General features: G+C 45.6%; 1 protein-coding gene and 1 long non-coding RNA gene across 4 annotated transcripts in view; one reads left to right on the top strand and one right to left on the bottom strand.

Annotated features, from left to right (window-relative positions):
- LOC110743620 overlaps nt 1-11,965 on the bottom strand; it is a 66,409-nt gene extending 54,444 nt beyond the window's left edge. For both annotated transcript variants that reach the window (XR_004184003.1, XR_002522954.2), the window contains exon 1: nt 10,915-11,965. This is a non-coding gene — a long non-coding RNA (uncharacterized LOC110743620). The remainder of the gene's footprint in view (nt 1-10,914) is intronic.
- ETF1 (eukaryotic translation termination factor 1) overlaps nt 11,914-16,413 on the top strand; it is a 38,260-nt gene continuing 33,760 nt past the window's right edge. Inside the window, exons 1-2 of one of the 2 annotated variants that reach the window (XM_003919603.4) lie at nt 11,914-12,117; nt 12,278-12,381. In XM_003919603.4, coding sequence (XP_003919652.1) covers nt 12,296-12,381 — 86 coding nt within the window. In that variant the 5' untranslated portion in view covers nt 11,914-12,117; nt 12,278-12,295. Of the gene's footprint in view, nt 12,118-12,277; nt 12,510-16,413 lie in introns of both variants that reach the window. The other variant, XM_021939721.2, reaches the window with a different exon arrangement.

The raw sequence follows: 16,413 nt of genomic DNA, 5'->3' as shown, positions 1-16,413 counted from the left end.
GTCATATGCCATGTTCAAAGGAGTCCGCTATCAAGATGGGCTTAGAATATCAGATACAGTGGCTCCTTGTATAATGTTTTTTAATATGTAGAAATGAGATTATTTCCAAAAATCAGCATAAGAAATCAATTTGCAAGTATGAAGGAAGTGATTTAGACAACATTTTTGGAAGATTCAGTGCTTGTTAACACCCATGTAAAAGATTCTTGGGATTCATGTGAAAAATAAATTCTAGGCTCAGGTTTCCAACCATATGAATACTCAATGGGAACATTGTAGGATTATGAAGGATTGTTATTTGGTGTGTCAGAAGATACTTAGCATTTCTGGTTGGCCCTTGCATACTGCCTCTGATGTCTCCTAAAGATAACTTTAAAAGCCCTCCAGGACTTGCAAAGTACTCCAGTTGAGAACTACTGGCTTATATTAGTTAAGATTCATCCTTGGCATCAGAGAGAGGAGCCAGATTTCCCAAGCAAAATATATCTTTGAGTTCTATTAGGAGGGAGAAGTTGCTTGGGTATGAGCGGAAACAGTATTTCAGTAACCTATCGGTAAAGCTCATAGTAGTATAAATAGCAAGAAGGTATATGGAGATTCCCTATAGAGCCAATAGGATATAGATCTAGAATGAGATTTACTATAAGATATTGGCTCACACAATTATGGAGGCCAAATCCCACCCACAATCCACTGCTGGGAAAGCTGTTGGGGTAAAATTGCAGCAACCAGGAACACAATGGTGTCCTAGTCCAAAGTTAGAATATGGATGTCTTAGCTCTGGCAGTTCTATATGGGCCCTTAACTGATTAGATGATGTCCACTCACATCAAAGCAGAGCAATCTCCAATTCAATACTAATCTCTTCTGGAGACAGACAAATGTTTAACCAGTTAAATGGCATCAATGGCCAAACTGACACACAAAATTAACTATCACAAAAGGCAAAAAGAAATGATTGGTTTTGGCCGGGCGCGGTGGCTCAAGCCTGTAATCCCAGCACTTTGGGAGGCCGAGGCGGGTGGATCACGAGGTCAGGAGATCGAGACCATCCTGGCTAACATGGTGAAACCCCGTCTCTACTAAAAATACAAAAAACTAGCCGGGCGTGGTGGCGGGCGCCTGTAGTCCCAGCTACTCGGAGGCTGAGGCGGGAGAACGGCGTGAACCCGGGAGGCGGAGCTTGCAGTGAGCCGAGATCGCGCCACTGCACTCCAGCCTGGGGGACACAGCGAGACTCCGTCTCAAAAAAAAAAAAAGAAATGATTGGTTTTATTCTTTAGTAGAGCCTCCCTTTTGTGATTGTAAGTACTTGCTTAGGTCCCAAGAATTTACGGTATCCCTCTTACACCAACCTCCTGTTTTGGGGTTTGTTATTTTATGTATTTTTTTTTTTTTTTTTTTTTTTTAGTTTTTGTTTTGAGATGGAGTCTCTCTCTGTTGCCCAGGCTGGATTGCAGTGGTGTGACCTTGGCTCACTGCAGCCTCAACCTCTGCATCCTGGGTTCAAGCAATTCTCCTGCCTCAGCCTCTTGAGTAAAGGTGCCCACCACCACACCCAGCTAATTTTTTTTTTTTTGAGACAGTCTCCTGTTGCCCAGGCTGAAGTGCAGTGGTGCGATCTCAGTTGCAACCTCCACCTCCCAGGTTCAAGCCAATTCTCCTGCCTCAGCCTCCCTAGTAGCTGGGATTACAGGCACCCTGCCACCACAACCAGCTAATTTTGGACTTTTTTTTTTTTTTTTTTTTTTTTTTTTTTTGAGACGGAGTCTTGCTCTGTCACCCAGGCTGGAGTGCAGTGGCCAGATCTCAGCTCACTGCAAGCCCCGCCTCCCGGGTTTACGCCATTCTCCTGCCTCAGCCTCCCGAGTAGCTGGGACTACAGGCGCCCGCCACCTCGCCCGGCTAGTTTTTTTTTTTTTGTAGTTTTTAGTAGAGACGGGGTTTCACCGGGTTAGCCAGGATGGTCTCGATCTCCTGACCTCGTGATCCGCCCGTCTCGGCCTCCCAAAGTGCTGGGATTACAGGCTTGAGCCACCGCGCCCGGCCTAATTTTGGACTTTTAGTAGAAACGAGGTTTCACCATGTTGTCCAACTGGTCTTGAACCTCTGACCTCAGGTGATCCACTCCCCTCGCCCTCCCAAAGTGCTGGGATTACAGGCTTGAGTCACTGTGCCCAGTGTAATTTTTGTATTTTCAGTAGAGATGCGGTTTCACCTTGTTGGCTAGGCTGGTCTCAGACTCCTGACCTCAGGTGATCCACCGGCTTCAGCCTCCCTGAGTGCTGGGATTACAGGCGTGAGCCACCGCACCCGGCCTCCTTTTGTTATGTTGTTTTTTGAGACAGGGTCTTGCTGTCACCCAGGCTATAGTGCAGTGGTGCATTCATAGCTCACTGCAACCTCAAACTCCTGGGCTCAAGCAATCCTCCTGCCTCAGCCTCCCAAGTAGTTAGGACTACAGGTGCACACCACCACACCTGGCTTATATATGTCTTTTTCTTTTGAGGCAGGGTCTCACTCTGTCATACAGGCTGGAGTACAGTGGTGCCATCACAGCTAACTTCAGCCTCAACCTCTCGATCTCAAGTGATCCTCTCACCTCAGCCTGTGGAGTGGCTGAGACCACAGGCACACGCTACTATGCCAGGCTAATTTTTTTTCTTTTTTTTTTTTTTGGTAGAGACAGGGTCTCACACTCCTGACCTCAAGCAATCCCACCTCAGCCTCCCAAAGTGGTGGGATTACAAGCATGAGACACAGTGCCCAGCCTGATTATTTGTGTTGAGTGAGGTATACATTATCAGTAGAAATACTACATACATGTATACATAATGTGTCAATTCTCAGGGAAATCAAGACGTTGCATTTCTTTGATCCACATTTATAGTAGTGACTACAGCAAAATGGAGCGGCAGAAATAAAAGCAAGTTCTTTCAAACAGTGCATGAGAAGACTGGGTATGAAGAAACAATTCAAATTTTGGAAATAACCAATATTCAAGAGACCCTTCACCACTTCAGATACCATTGCAACTCTATTGTCTTCTCTGGTCATAAGGCCAGGTTTTTTGTTTTATTTTTTTTGAGACAGTGTCTGTCACTCAGGCTGGAGTGTAATAGTGAAATCTTGGCTCACTGCAACCTCTGCCTCCCAGGCTCAAGCGATTCTGCTGCCTTAGCCTCCTGAGTAGCTGGGATTACAGGTGCGTCCCACCACACCCGGCTAAATTTTGAATTTTTAGTAGAGACGGGGGTTTCACCATCTTGGTGAGGCTGGTCTTGAACTCCTGACCTCGTAGTCCGCCGCCTCGGCCTCCCAAGTGCTGGAATTACAGGCATGAGCCACCGTGCCCGGCTCATAAGGCCACTTTGTAAGGGCTTTGTCTTCTCCCTTTCCCCACCTCTAGTATCAGAACACAAAATGAGTGAAAGCCCTGGGAACAGATGAAGGAGCTATAGGGTGCCCTGCACTCTGAACAGCATGCAGGAGCTTTACTTTAGCAATTACAGAATTGCTGAAACAGGCATTTGAGTAGATAAACAATTGAATATCACCAATTTCTTATAGTTAAACCTATGAGAAGGAGCCATTTTTGTTACAGCAGGTCAGGTAATCTGTCTTGATTAACTAAAGACTGCAGCTGAACATCAAACCAGCCTTTAATGTAGGCATCATCACTGCAATCAGGAATGGGAAAGTAAAATGTTCTGCCAAACTCACAGGCTCTTAAACAGATTGTTGAAGCCCCTGACTGAGAAAGTGAAGATTAGGGTCAAAGGTGATGGGGGTGTGGGGTGGAGAGTCCATAAGGGACTGATTATAAAGTGCAAAATTGTGAATATTGATTATTTTTAGGAAAGTGGTCCATCGCTTTCACTGGTTCCTTGGAGTCTGTCCCAAAGAGGGTTAACCATTACATGGAAATTTTACTAGCTTAAATGGCTTCAAGTCATATCCTACCGGTCACCCCTTTGCCATTTGCCATCCCCTCAATCCTGTGCATTTATTTAGCATCCTTGGTCTACCATCTACCTCCTTGGTATACCTTCCCCACTCAGCTCACACAGATCATTTCACTCAACTTCTTATGCTCTTTTTTTTTTTTTTCTTTTTGAGCTGGAGTCTCGCTTTGTTGCCCAGGCTGAAGTGCAGTGGCACGATCTCAGCTCACTGCATCCTCCACCTTCCAGGGTCAAGTGATTCTCCTGCCTCAGCCTCTGGAGTAGCTGGGACTACAAGCGCACGCTACCAAACCTGGCTAATTTTTTGTATTTTTAGTAGAGACAGGGTTTTACTGTGTTGCCCAGGCTGGTGTCGAACTCCTGAGCTCAGGTGATCTGCACGCCTTGGCCTCCCAAAGTGCTGGGATTACAGGCATGAGCCACGGCACCCGTCCCTACGCTCTTATTTTTTAACATCTTAATGTTCCATTTAGCAACTTCATCTTTTTGTTCTTTTTTGTTTTTTTGCAGTCTTGCTCTGTCACTCAGACTAGAGTGCAGTGGCACAATCTCAGCTCACTGTAACCTCTGCCTCCCAGGTTCAAGCGATTCTCCTGCCTCAGCCTCCCAAGTAGTAGCTGGGGTTACAGGCATGTACCACCACACCCAGCTAATTGTTGTATTTTTAGTAGAGACAGGGTTTTGCCATGTTGGCCAGGCTGGTCTCAAACTCTAGAGCTCAAGTGATCCGTCCACCTCAGCCTCCCAAAGTGCTGGGATTACAGGTGTGAGCCACTGTGCCTGGCCTTCATCTCTTTTATGACATTTTTCCCTACCTTCTGGATTATTCTGAAGCAAATTCTAGAATTCATAATTTGACTCAAAGTATATACTTTTTTTTTTTTTGACACGGAGTCTTCCTCTGTTGCCCAGGCTGGAATGCAGTGGCACAATCTCTGCTCACTGCAAGCTCCGCCTCCCAGGTTCACGCCATTCTCCTGCCTCAGCCTCCTGAATAGCTGGGACTACAGGCACCTGCCACCATGCCTGGCTTTTTTTGTTTTTTGTTTTGTTGTATTTTTTAGTAGAGACGGAGTTTCACCGTGTTAGCCAGAATGGTCTCGATCTCCTGACCATGATCTGCCCGCCTCGGCCTCCCAAAGTGCTGGGATTACAGGCGTGAGACATTGCACCCAGCTGACTCAAAGTATATACTTCTAAAAGGATTATACTACAAAATATATCATTGTCACACCTTTTAACATCTTTATAGCAAAAAAGAGTATGCTTTTCCCAATAGTCTCATAACTTTAAAGTTTATCTGAGTCAGGAACCAAGGGTCACACCCACATTGTTTGACATGTCCAAGTTCCTTTCAATTTAGGCTTCCCTGCCTTTTTTCCCCTTTGCAATTTATTTTAGAAACTGGACCACTGGTCCCGCAGCGTCTCCTACATTCTAGATTTTACTAATTGCTTCCCTGTGATGTAATTTAATGTATTCCTTTGTCCCATTTAATCCAATTCAAGTTCAGTTTTTTTGACATAGGATCTCACTCTGTTCCCCAGGTGCTATCATAGCTCACTGTAACCTCAAACTCCTGAGCCCAAGCAATCCTCCTGCCTCACCCTCCCAAGCAGCTAGGACTACAGGTGCTCACCACCACACACAGCTAGTTTAAAATGATTTTTGTAGAAATGGCACCCTTGCTATGTATATTGTTCGGGCTGGTCTCGAACTCCTTGAGCCAAGTGATCTTCCCACCTTGCCCTCCCAAAGCACTGGGATTACAAGTATGAGCCTTTCACCCAGGCTGTTTCATTTTTCTACAACAGGTGATGTGTACTGCCATCAGAATTTAAAATATTAACATATGAATTCCAAACATAATTTCGGTTGGCTCTTTTGTCATGTTAGTAGCCACTGATGATCGTTACCGAAATCTCTAATTTCATTAAAGGTCTATTATTTTACTTCTGTCTTTTCATTTTTAGTTGGAATACCTCTATAGTAAGAAAATTCCCCTTTTAACAAGTACCACGTTACACTGCAATGTAACTATATATATAAGGGAAGACCAGTTAAATGCTCAGCTCTTTTCCTTAATTTACTAGTTTTCACAATTAGTTCCATAATCAAAAGTGGGGAAATTAGGTTTCTTGGTTGTCACTGTGAACTCATGGATTTCAACTTATTTTTATGTTTCACTTCATTGCAACTTTTCTTAGTGATACTCAAATTGTTCTAACCTTGGCGTGAGAGCCTCTTCCTGCTGGCTCTTAAATCCTTTTGACAAAACCCCAGTAGTCTGTTACTTTCTTTGCTTACTGATATAACAAGATGTTCCAGGCTCACCTTGTTCATTTCTGCTTCAGTCCAAGAAACAACTGCTTACTTTATCTGTTATCTTACTTATTTAACATCCCTGTCTCCCCTGCACCCCCACAAAAGACCATAAATATAAGAACTGAATTACATCTAAAAATTTTCAGCACTTGTCTCAGTGCTGGACCAAAAAAGTGGCATGCAATAAATATTTATGGAATTCAACTAAAAGATTAGCCTCTGTCTAGCTATTCTACAGGTGTCTCTATTGAGTCAAACAAGGCACCACTGGCAACTGGCAGAATTAAGCACTTGCCTCTTCAGGTGGGTCAAGGGCAGGGTTCAGGCTCTCCCTATAAATACTCTTATATGCTAGAGGTAGACCCCAGCTAATGAGCTCTCCCTAGAACAGGTATTCTCACACACACACACCTTTTTTATACTGAGAGAATGAGAAAAACTAAGTTTTAGTTCTCCATGGGCCTTATTTTCTTAAGGAGGAAATCATTACAGAGTAAAGCATTAATGGCCAGTATCTGCTTAATTTAACAAGACTACAAATTCATGTAAAGATGTCTGATCCTCTAGAGAGGAAACTGTCATTCCTTAGCTGCAGTCCCCCCTCCAACTGAAGAATTACATTTCACCACTAGGTGTCCACAGGGGAACAAAGGATACCTTACACTTGCCCATTCCAAGTCCCTTTCACACACACTGCACTCCATAAACAACTTGTCCTAGGTCAATTTATAAAAACCTTAAATCTTTTATGTTGTACTACTACAGCTTAGGTCTTCATTTATTGTAACTTATATCCTTGCCAGGCGCAGTGGCTCACACCTGTAATCCCAGCACTTTGGGAGGCCGAGGCAGGTGGATCACAAGGTCAGGAGTTCCAGACCAGCATGGCCAATATGGTGAAACCCCATCTCTACTAAAAATACAAAAATTAGCCGGGCATGGTGGTGCGTACCTGTAGTCCCAGCAACTCAGGAGGCTGAGGCAGGAGAATCACTCCCTTGAACCCGGGAGGCAGAGGTTGCAGTAAACTGAGATTGCGCCACTGACTCCAGCCTGGATGACAGAACGAGACTACGTCTCAAAAAAAAAAAAAAAAAAAAGAGAGAAAACTTTCCTCTAACAACCATACTGACTTCCAGAAGAGTCAAAGATAGTCCTTTAGCAAATCTCACCACAACCATCCCTTCCTTCATCTTGGCTACTCTTTTTTTTTTTTTTTCTCTGAACTCCAGTGATCCTCCTGAGTAGCTAGGGACTACAGGTGTGCACCACCATGCCCAGCTAAATTTTGTAGTATAGATGAGGTCTCGCTAGGTTGCTCAGTCTGTACTCCAACTCCTGAGTTCAAGCAATCCTCCTGCTTTGGCCTCCCAAGGTCCTAGGATTACAGGCATCAGTCACTGTGTGTGGTCTATCTTCGTTACTCTTAAACTTATCTTCACGTTAGTAACCAATAACCTCATTCTGTAGCTATTTTTTGGGGGAAAGGGTCTTGCTCTCTCATCCAGGCTGGAGTGCAGTGATCACAGCTCACTGCAACTTCAAACTCCTGGGCTCCAGTGATCTTCCTGCCTCAGCCTCCTCAGTAGCTGGGACTAGTGGCACATGCTGCTGTGCCTGGCTGATTTTTTTTTTCTTCTTTTTGTAGAGACCAGGTCTCTCTAAGCACAAAGACTTATTTCTGCTTTCAACATCAAAACATAACAGGCCTGCAATCCCAAGCACTTTGGGAGGCTGAGGCAGGTGGGTCACGTGGGGTCAGGAGTTCGAGATCAGCCTGGGCAACATGGTGACACCCCATCTCTACTAAAAATACAAAAATTAGCCAGGCATCACGGTCTATGCCTGTGGTCCCAGCTACTAGGGAGGCTGAGGTGGAAGGATCACTTAAGCCCTGGGGTCGAGGTTGCAGTGAGTCATTATTGCACCACTGTACTCCAGCCTGGGCAACAGTGAGACCCTGAATCAAAAAAAAAAAAAAAAAAAGAAACAAAAACTTACCTACCCCCACCTAATTGGCAAGGAACATCACCTATATCCCAATATCTAACTTTGTTATTGTTTGAGCTGAGGAGGAAGTTCTGAGATCATACAGAACAATTTCTTTATTTTTCAGACAATCTGTGTGCTTAGAGAGTTTATATATTCTGTTCTCACCATTTAGGAGTTTGAAAAATCTGTATCACTTTTATATCACAGAACATTCCTCAACAATGTATCGTCATGGTCCCATTTAAAAAGCCTTGATGCAGGCACTACCATCCGTGCTCCATACCTCCCAAATCTCTTCAGGTAGATAACTATCCCAGCTTTTGCTTTTAATGCACTGATTTCTAATTCTAAATGCAGAGATGGTGAATTTGCAGCAACTAGGCCAAGAGCTTTTGGGGCTACCTGGGCCTGCAATTGTCTAAGAAATAAGAAATTCAGAGACTGACAAACAACAGTCCTACTTGGGATGTCATCATGCTTGCTTCAGGCTGAATCACACAGAAGAAAGCCTTCAAGCATGGACCTGAAGCAATGCTGTAAACACAAACATCAAAACGAAGAGGAGGCCAGGTGTGGTGGCTCACGCCTGTAATCCCAACATTTTGGGAAGCGGAGGCAGGCGGATCTTCTGAGGTCAGGAGTTCAAGACCAGCCTGGCCTACATGGTGAAACCCTGTCTCTGCTATTAAAAGAAAAAAAAAAAAAAATTGGCCAGGCGTGGTGGCTCACACCTGTAATCCCAGCACTTTGGGAGGCCAGGGCAGGCAGATCACGAGGTCAGGGGATCAAGACCATCCTGGCTAACACGGTGAAACCCCTTCTCTACTGAAAATACAAAAAATTAGCTGGGTGTGGTGGTACCCGCCTGTACTCCCAGCTACTCAGGAGGCTGCCGCAGGAGAATCACTTGAACCCGGGAGGTGGAGGTTGCAGTGAGCCAAGATCATGCCACTGCACTCCAGCCTCGGCAACAGAGCGAGACTCCGTCTTCAAAGCAAAACAAAACAAAACAAAAAAGAGAACAGGAAGGGTAGAGTAGGACAATCTAATATGGAAATAGGGCAAGAGGAATGAAGGAAAACCTCGGACACAGTTGATTCCTAGTTAGTAAGTAGTGTTTAAGACTAAGGCAGGCCGGGCGCGGTGGCTCAAGCCTGTAATCCCAGCACTTTGGGAGGCCGAGACGGGCGGATCACGAGTTCAGGAGATCGAGACCATCCTGGCTAACACGGTGAAACCCCGTCTCTACTAAAATACAAAAAAAATTAGCCGGGCGAGGTGGCGGGCGCCTGTAGTCCCCGCTACTCGGGAGGCTGAGGCAGGAGAATGGCGTGAACCCGGGAGGCGGGGCTTGCAGTGAGCTGAGATCCGGCCACTGCACTCCAGCCTGGGCAACAAAGCCAGACTCCGTCTAAAAAAAAAAAAAAAAGACTAAGGCAGCCCCTCCGTTCACTACTAAACACAGTGGATGACACACACACAGCAGGAGTACAATATTATATAACAAGTGAACATATGCCAAAAACTACAAAATGGAAGAGGTTCCCAAAGAAGAGGTTCCAACCTGAGATTCATTTCCTGGGGGAGAGAAGTATGACCGTGTCCCCACCCTATGAAAATATAGGTAATGGGGTCACTGTATAATACACTGGACACCAAACATGGAGTCGGGAAGCCATAAACTAGCTGTGGGACTCTGAACAGGTCCCTTTCACTTTTCTTTGCCTCAGTTTCCCCATGTATGAAATGGAGGTCATACCCCCATCTTCAAAGTGTGGACAAACTTTATAACACACGAAAAAAGTATTCAAAGACCATACAAATGAAAGCACATGATTGACATCACTACTTACATGTCTCATAAGCAATCTCAAACTTAACAGGCCCAAGATGAAATTCTCAATCATCCCCCAACACCTGCTCTTCACCTTTCCCACCTCAGTAAATGTCACCACTTCAGTACTCTGGGAACCATTCTTGGTTTTCCTCATCTAATCCATCATTCAGTCCTATTCACCCCTTTTTTTTTTCTCCCCTTGAGACAAGGTCTTGCTCTGTCACCCAGGCTGGAGTGCAGTGGTGTGATCTCAGTTCACTGCAGCCTCGAATTCCTGGGTTCAAGGGGTCCTCCCACCTCAACCTCCCAAGTAGCTGGGACTACAGGCGCGGGCCACCACATCCAGCTAATTTTTTGTACTTTTTGTAGAGACGGAATCTTGCCATGTTGCCCACGCTGCTCGCAAACTCCCGGGCTCAAGCGATCCTCCCTTTGGCCTCCCAAAGTGCTGAGATTACAGCCGTTGGCCACTGTATCAGGCCCTTCATTCACTTCTATCTGCACTGTCAGCACCCTAGTGTAAGAGAAAATCATCTCACATGACAATGAAGCAGCCAAAATGGTCTCTGAGCTTCTCCTGTGCTCTCTCCAGTCCAAACCAGGGCTCTAAACGCTTTAAACTACCCACTGTTCTTGAAAGAAACCAAACTTCTGAATCTGGCTTAAAAGGCCCTACATGATCTCTTCCCCTGCTGCTCCTTCAAACCTCTCTCCCCGTCCCTGACTGTGCCAGCACACTGGCGTTTCTGTATTTCTCAACTGTGTTCTGCTTCCTCCTGACAAACTCTTACTCACCTTTTGGGTCTCATTTCAGAGGTGCGTCCCCGCCATACACTCTCAGAGCACCCTGAAGTACTGAAGCATGTGTGTAGTTATTTTATTATAAAAAATATAAAATCACAAACGGTTAGAAACCCAATCGACTACAAGCTCCATGAGGGGTAAGTACTGTCATCTGTTTGGTTCACCTCTGTATCCCCAGGAAAACAGGGTCCAGCACACGGTCTGGGCTCAATATTTGAACCCTGACGAGGTGACAAAGTAGCCACCTAAAAATCCTAACTCAAAAAGATAAAGTTCTAACCGTATGTGGATGCCCATTTTATTTCAACTCTCTCCACCTCAGTTCTCAACGGCTCAGGCCAAACCATACATGGGGTCAGATACCTCAGGTCTCCAAGCTCAGGCAGCCCCCGCTGTCTTCCACCCCATAAAGTTCTAAGTCCAAAGTGAGCCCGTCCTAGCTCCGGGGCGAGAGAAAACAGGCCTCTTTCGCCCCTGCAGGTGAGGGTCCCAGACCGCCCGGAGGCAGGCTCCTCATCCAGACCTACTGGCCAGGACTCCTCCACACTATTCCGCGCAGCCGTGACGCACGCAGACCGCAGCACTTCGTCAGCGAAGAAGCCGCTGGGCGCGAGGCGCTTCTTCGCGGCTTCTCAAGCACTGTTCAAACCGCGCGTCGGGTCCAAGTGCCTAGCTTCGCGTCACAAAGCCTCAGATGTCCATCCTATTAATGGAGAAGGGACTGAAAAGACGACGACCCCGGTCGTCTCTCTTTAAGAACCACCCCCATTCGAGCCTGACGGGGGCTCTCAATAAACTCGCGAGAGCCACCGGCTTCCGCCCGCTTCCTCCTCTCGGCTTGCCGGGCCGGAAGAAAGGTGGCACCTCCCACCCCCCTAGCCTCTACCTCACAAGACAGCGCGGACCCAGCTGCGGCCAATCGGCAGGTTCATTGTAGGCTGCGGGGCAGAGAGCCAATGAGAAGTCGCGGCGGACGCAGAGCTTCTCCTCACTCGCACCGGCCCCCTCCCTTCCGCCCGCCGCCTTCCACTCCGCCCCTGGCGGAGGAAGTGATGTCACAGGCCCCATGTGAGCGGATTGCAACACATGCAGCTGCCTGGAGAGAGGGAGCCGGTGTCCTACGTCAGAGCCGCCGCCGCCGCGGAGCCGCCGCCGGGGAGGAGCAGCCGCTGCCGCCCAGGACTGGGCCCTTAGGTAAGGCACGGGGAGGGAAAGGCCGGCGACCTCTGTGGCGAGCTGCGCCGGGCGGGAGGAGAGGGCCTCTCGGGGGTGGCGAGGAAGGGGGCCGCTCTGCCCCAGCGGCGGCGCTAACTCTGTGGTCTTGGTGTCTCCGGGCCCCGCCGGGCCGCTCTAGGGAGGAGGAGGCGAGAAGATGGCGGACGACCCCAGTGCTGCCGACAGGAACGTGGAGATCTGGAAGATCAAGAAGCTCATTAAGAGCTTGGAGGCGGCCCGCGGGTGAGCGCCGCGTCCGGCACCCCCCGTGCCCTCTTGGTTCCCGGACCCCTCAGGATGGACGCCCCCGCGCCGCATGGCCAGATGAGGAGAACCAGGCACTAGCCAACTCCCGCCTTCTGGATCTCTGGGTAGTAGCCCCTGACCCAGGGGCGAGGGTCGTTGCGGTTGGTCCGAGAAGGGGTCCTTTCCCCGCATGGGGGTAAGGGGCCCGCGCTCCCCGGGTTTAGATCACTCGGCCCCCCTCGTGGTAGGCCACCGCTACTTTTTACCCCTCCTGGGCCCTTAAGTCCAGCTCCTCCCTCTTCGGGCTCCAGGTGCTGCCATCCGACTCGGGTACTATTGTGGCAAAGTGCCCGGCCTTCCTTTCCCAACGCCGTTCCCTGATTTCCTCTTCTCCCTTCGTTCCTCAGCCAGGCCTCATTAAAATGGCCTCTCCCTCCTGGGCTTCTGAAACCCGGGTGGGTGAAGTTTGGATGGGACGGGAAGCAGAGGTGGTCAGGGACAGCTTGTTCCTGATTCGTGATTGCTCTGGGTTTTCCACCTGTCCCAAGATGACTTCTCCCAAGTCCTCTAATTACCCTGGAGCTTCCTGGTTTTAGCTGTTCCAGGACCCACCTATAGACTGAAAATGCCAACGTATGCGCGATGTAAGGAGTGTTGGGTAGGTTTTGGTTAATGAATCTGCATGTGTATGTCCAGGAGAAATATGGATCAGGAGGTCGTTTGATAGAAGTCATAACTACAGAGTCCCTGCTGGCATTTATCTGAAACTGGTGGGGATATCGCTGTAGAAAGGCTTCTAATGTACTTGATGCTTGTTGAGTGAGATTCAGAATTGAATTAAATGAGCTTTGAGTCTTGTACATTTTGATAAGAAACTGTAGGTGTGTCCATTGTGGGAAGAGTAGGCTAGATTAAAATTAACTGTGTGTGTGTGTTTTGTTTTTAATGTTGTTCGTTTGAGGAAGGTGTGCCAGAGGTATTCCTGTTTCCTTTATTACTTTATTTTGTTCCTTTCCCAGTCATAGAAACTTTTTATTTACAGGAAGTGCCCCCCCCAAAGAAAAAAGTGTTTGGAACATTATTACATACTTGTGTGTCTGAGCATTCTTAGAATAGTAGAATGGCCTGCCTCAGGCCATGTGAAAAGTTGATTTCAGCACAAGAATTTGACATTCTGGTTTCCAGCCCAGGATTGTCGTTTATGGGTAGATTTGCAATTTTAGAATGACGGCCCCTTCAAGCTCTTCATTATTACTGTTTTATGAAACAGGATGTGCTTAATTGTACTGAAGGCCCAGTTCACAAGTTGGTTTTGCTAGTGTTTTGTTCTTAATAAATTAGGGACAGTTCTGTTTGGAATGAGGCTTCTAAAAGTTTGGCCCCATTCGGTGACTTGGGCTTGTGCTCACTCCTTCGGTTTACTGGAGAAACGTTAGTTTAATATGAATCGCAGACAGCAGCTTATTTTTTAGTCCTTAGGTTTTTCTTTAAATTTAATAGAATATTCAGATCTTCTTAATAATCTTACAGAAACTTGTGCCATATGGTAGAGTGAACAGTTATTCCCAAAATGTGAGAATACTGTACAGAAAGGATAATATAGGTCACGACCCATTATATTGCACTACCAAGAATGAACCAGGTTCTTTTGTTTCGGTAAGATCTTCTGTTTTGTTACTTGAAGCTTTCTTTTTTTTTTTTTTTTGAGACGGAGTCTTGCTCTGTCGCCCAGGCTGGAGTGCAGTGGCCAGATCTCGGCTCACTGCAAGCTCTGCGTCCCAGGTTCACACCATTCTCCTGCCTCAGCCTCCCAAGTAGCTGGGACTACAGGCACCCGCCACCTCGCCCTGCTAGTTTTTTGTATTTTTAGTAGAGACGGGGTTTCACCTTGTTAGCCAGGATGGTCTCGATCTCCTGACCTCATGATCCGCCCATCTCGGCCTCCCAAAGTGCTGGAATTACAGGCTTGAGCCACTGCGCCCGGCTTACTTGAAGCTTTCAATCCAGTATTGCATTTTATAGATTGCTGTTGTTGCAGTATTATATATAGGTGGATGTGATCTGTGGATTTGTTCTTACTACTTTCATTAGCAGGCAGGTTCACACATTTTAATTTGCATACGTTATATTCTCTGAAACAGTCCAGAAAATTAAATCATGACTATAATTTACCTGTTTGAATGAAGTAACGTTGAAGATGACATTGCTTAATAAGTAACACCATTCCTTTCTACTGCTTGATGAAGGAAACTCATTCTTAAATTTTGTTCTACCCGTATTACCTAGCGACTAGAAACTTTTAAACCCCTCTTTAAGACTTTTGAAGGCTTTACCTCTTTGTTTAGCAAAGTTCAGTAGAGTTTAAAGCATGCTAAAAATGAAGTTATAAGGCACAACTTGTTTTCCAAGTTGTTGAGTTTTGATATTTTAGACATGATTAAGCTGTCTAAAATAGCTGGAACATCTTCCTCTAAACATTGTGGTTAATAATCATGTCCTACTTTGCTTTTAATCAGGATTTGGTTGCATCTTGATCCCATGGAAATTTAAAATTTTGGCCATCTCTGAGTATTGATAAGGGAGTCAGAAGATTCCCCAGTACATACTAGTTTTTGGAGGTGGGGAATATTTTCATTGCCAACTTGTGTTAAAGTCAGACTCTAGATTTTCATAGATAGGGTACAGTGAAAAATGTTCTTCCTACTTTACCTAGTGATAAAATATTTTTAGGAGAATTGTAATGGGCTTTAAAGACAAAGTGGATGGCAAAATGAATCTGTATTTGCTGATGTTTTGGGGGTACTCTGGTTTTCAGGAGGAAAACTGAGGTTGTTTTCAGGCATGGTTGTTAGCACAAGATATTGAGACTTAGTGGTGGAGTAACAGTATTGTTTTGGAAATGAAAAAGCCCTTTCCTCCCCTTAGCAGTGTAGAATTCTAGGCATGGGAATCAAGGATTGGTTTTTAACAGTAGTTATTAAAAGATGCTAGAATAAGAGTGATTTTGAAATTAAGATAATCTTATGTGGTTATCCTTGACATATGACCCAAATTTAATGTAGCTTGAAAAAGAAACCACCTGCAAAATGGGCTCACTAACTACATCTTAATAAAGGGAAGTATGTTGACAAAATAATTTATTAAGCACATACCATATTATAGACTGTGCTACAGTACATTGTTAAGTCATTTAATCCTCACAAGTATTGCCACCATTTGGTAGACAAGGCACCTGAGGCTAAGAGATAATTTGTCTAAGATGTCACAGCAAAAATGTAGCACAGTTCAGAACTTAAACCAATGTGCTATACGAGGTATATTTTATTTTCAGAAAATACAAAACTAGATTTCCTTAAAATGTAGTCTGAGCTATAACAAATTCTATTTTATATTACATGTGTGTGGAAGAGCATTTATAGAGGCCAAATTACTAAAATGGGGAACTTGATAGTGTTCTGTTTTGTAACCAGCATCATATTTAATCTTCTGAGTTGAAAGGAGTGTCATGCATAAACTTGATTTTTAATTTGGGTAGAACATTGTTACTTGGTTTCAGATAAGCCTGGTCGAATGTTAGTTTGTGTGTGCTAGTAAAATAACCAGTTAATTATTTTGGTAGACATAGGCCCCACTTAAAGTTGATGGTAGTTCTTCCCGGTTCATGATTGCTCCTGGTATATTCTCCACAGTTGGCTAATGAAGGACAAATGTATACGTAAACCAATACTGTGGTTGAGGGTATCTTGAATAAGGAACTGAAACAGGTGAACGTATGTTGGAAAAAGCAGGAGAATTATTGGTTGTTTTTTCTCTTGGTGTTTTCTGTGCAGGTGAGTGGTGGCCTCAGAAATAGTTTTGGACACTATCGTTTTAAGGTAATGTTAATAAAATCATAGCTAGAGCCTGTCCTAGCCAGGGACAGTGGTGAATATGACAAAGGAATGGACAGTGTTAGTTTGGGTTAGATTGTGTCGGTGGGTGTTAAAATGTCTTTTCACTTATCTTCACTAGGAAACCTCATGTGTTTCA

This window comes from Papio anubis, chromosome 5, assembly GCF_008728515.1.
Source record: "Papio anubis isolate 15944 chromosome 5, Panubis1.0, whole genome shotgun sequence".
NCBI lineage: Eukaryota > Metazoa > Chordata > Mammalia > Primates > Cercopithecidae > Papio > Papio anubis.
Note: the sequence above shows the minus strand (reverse complement) of the source record. Positions and strands in the feature narration are given on the sequence as shown.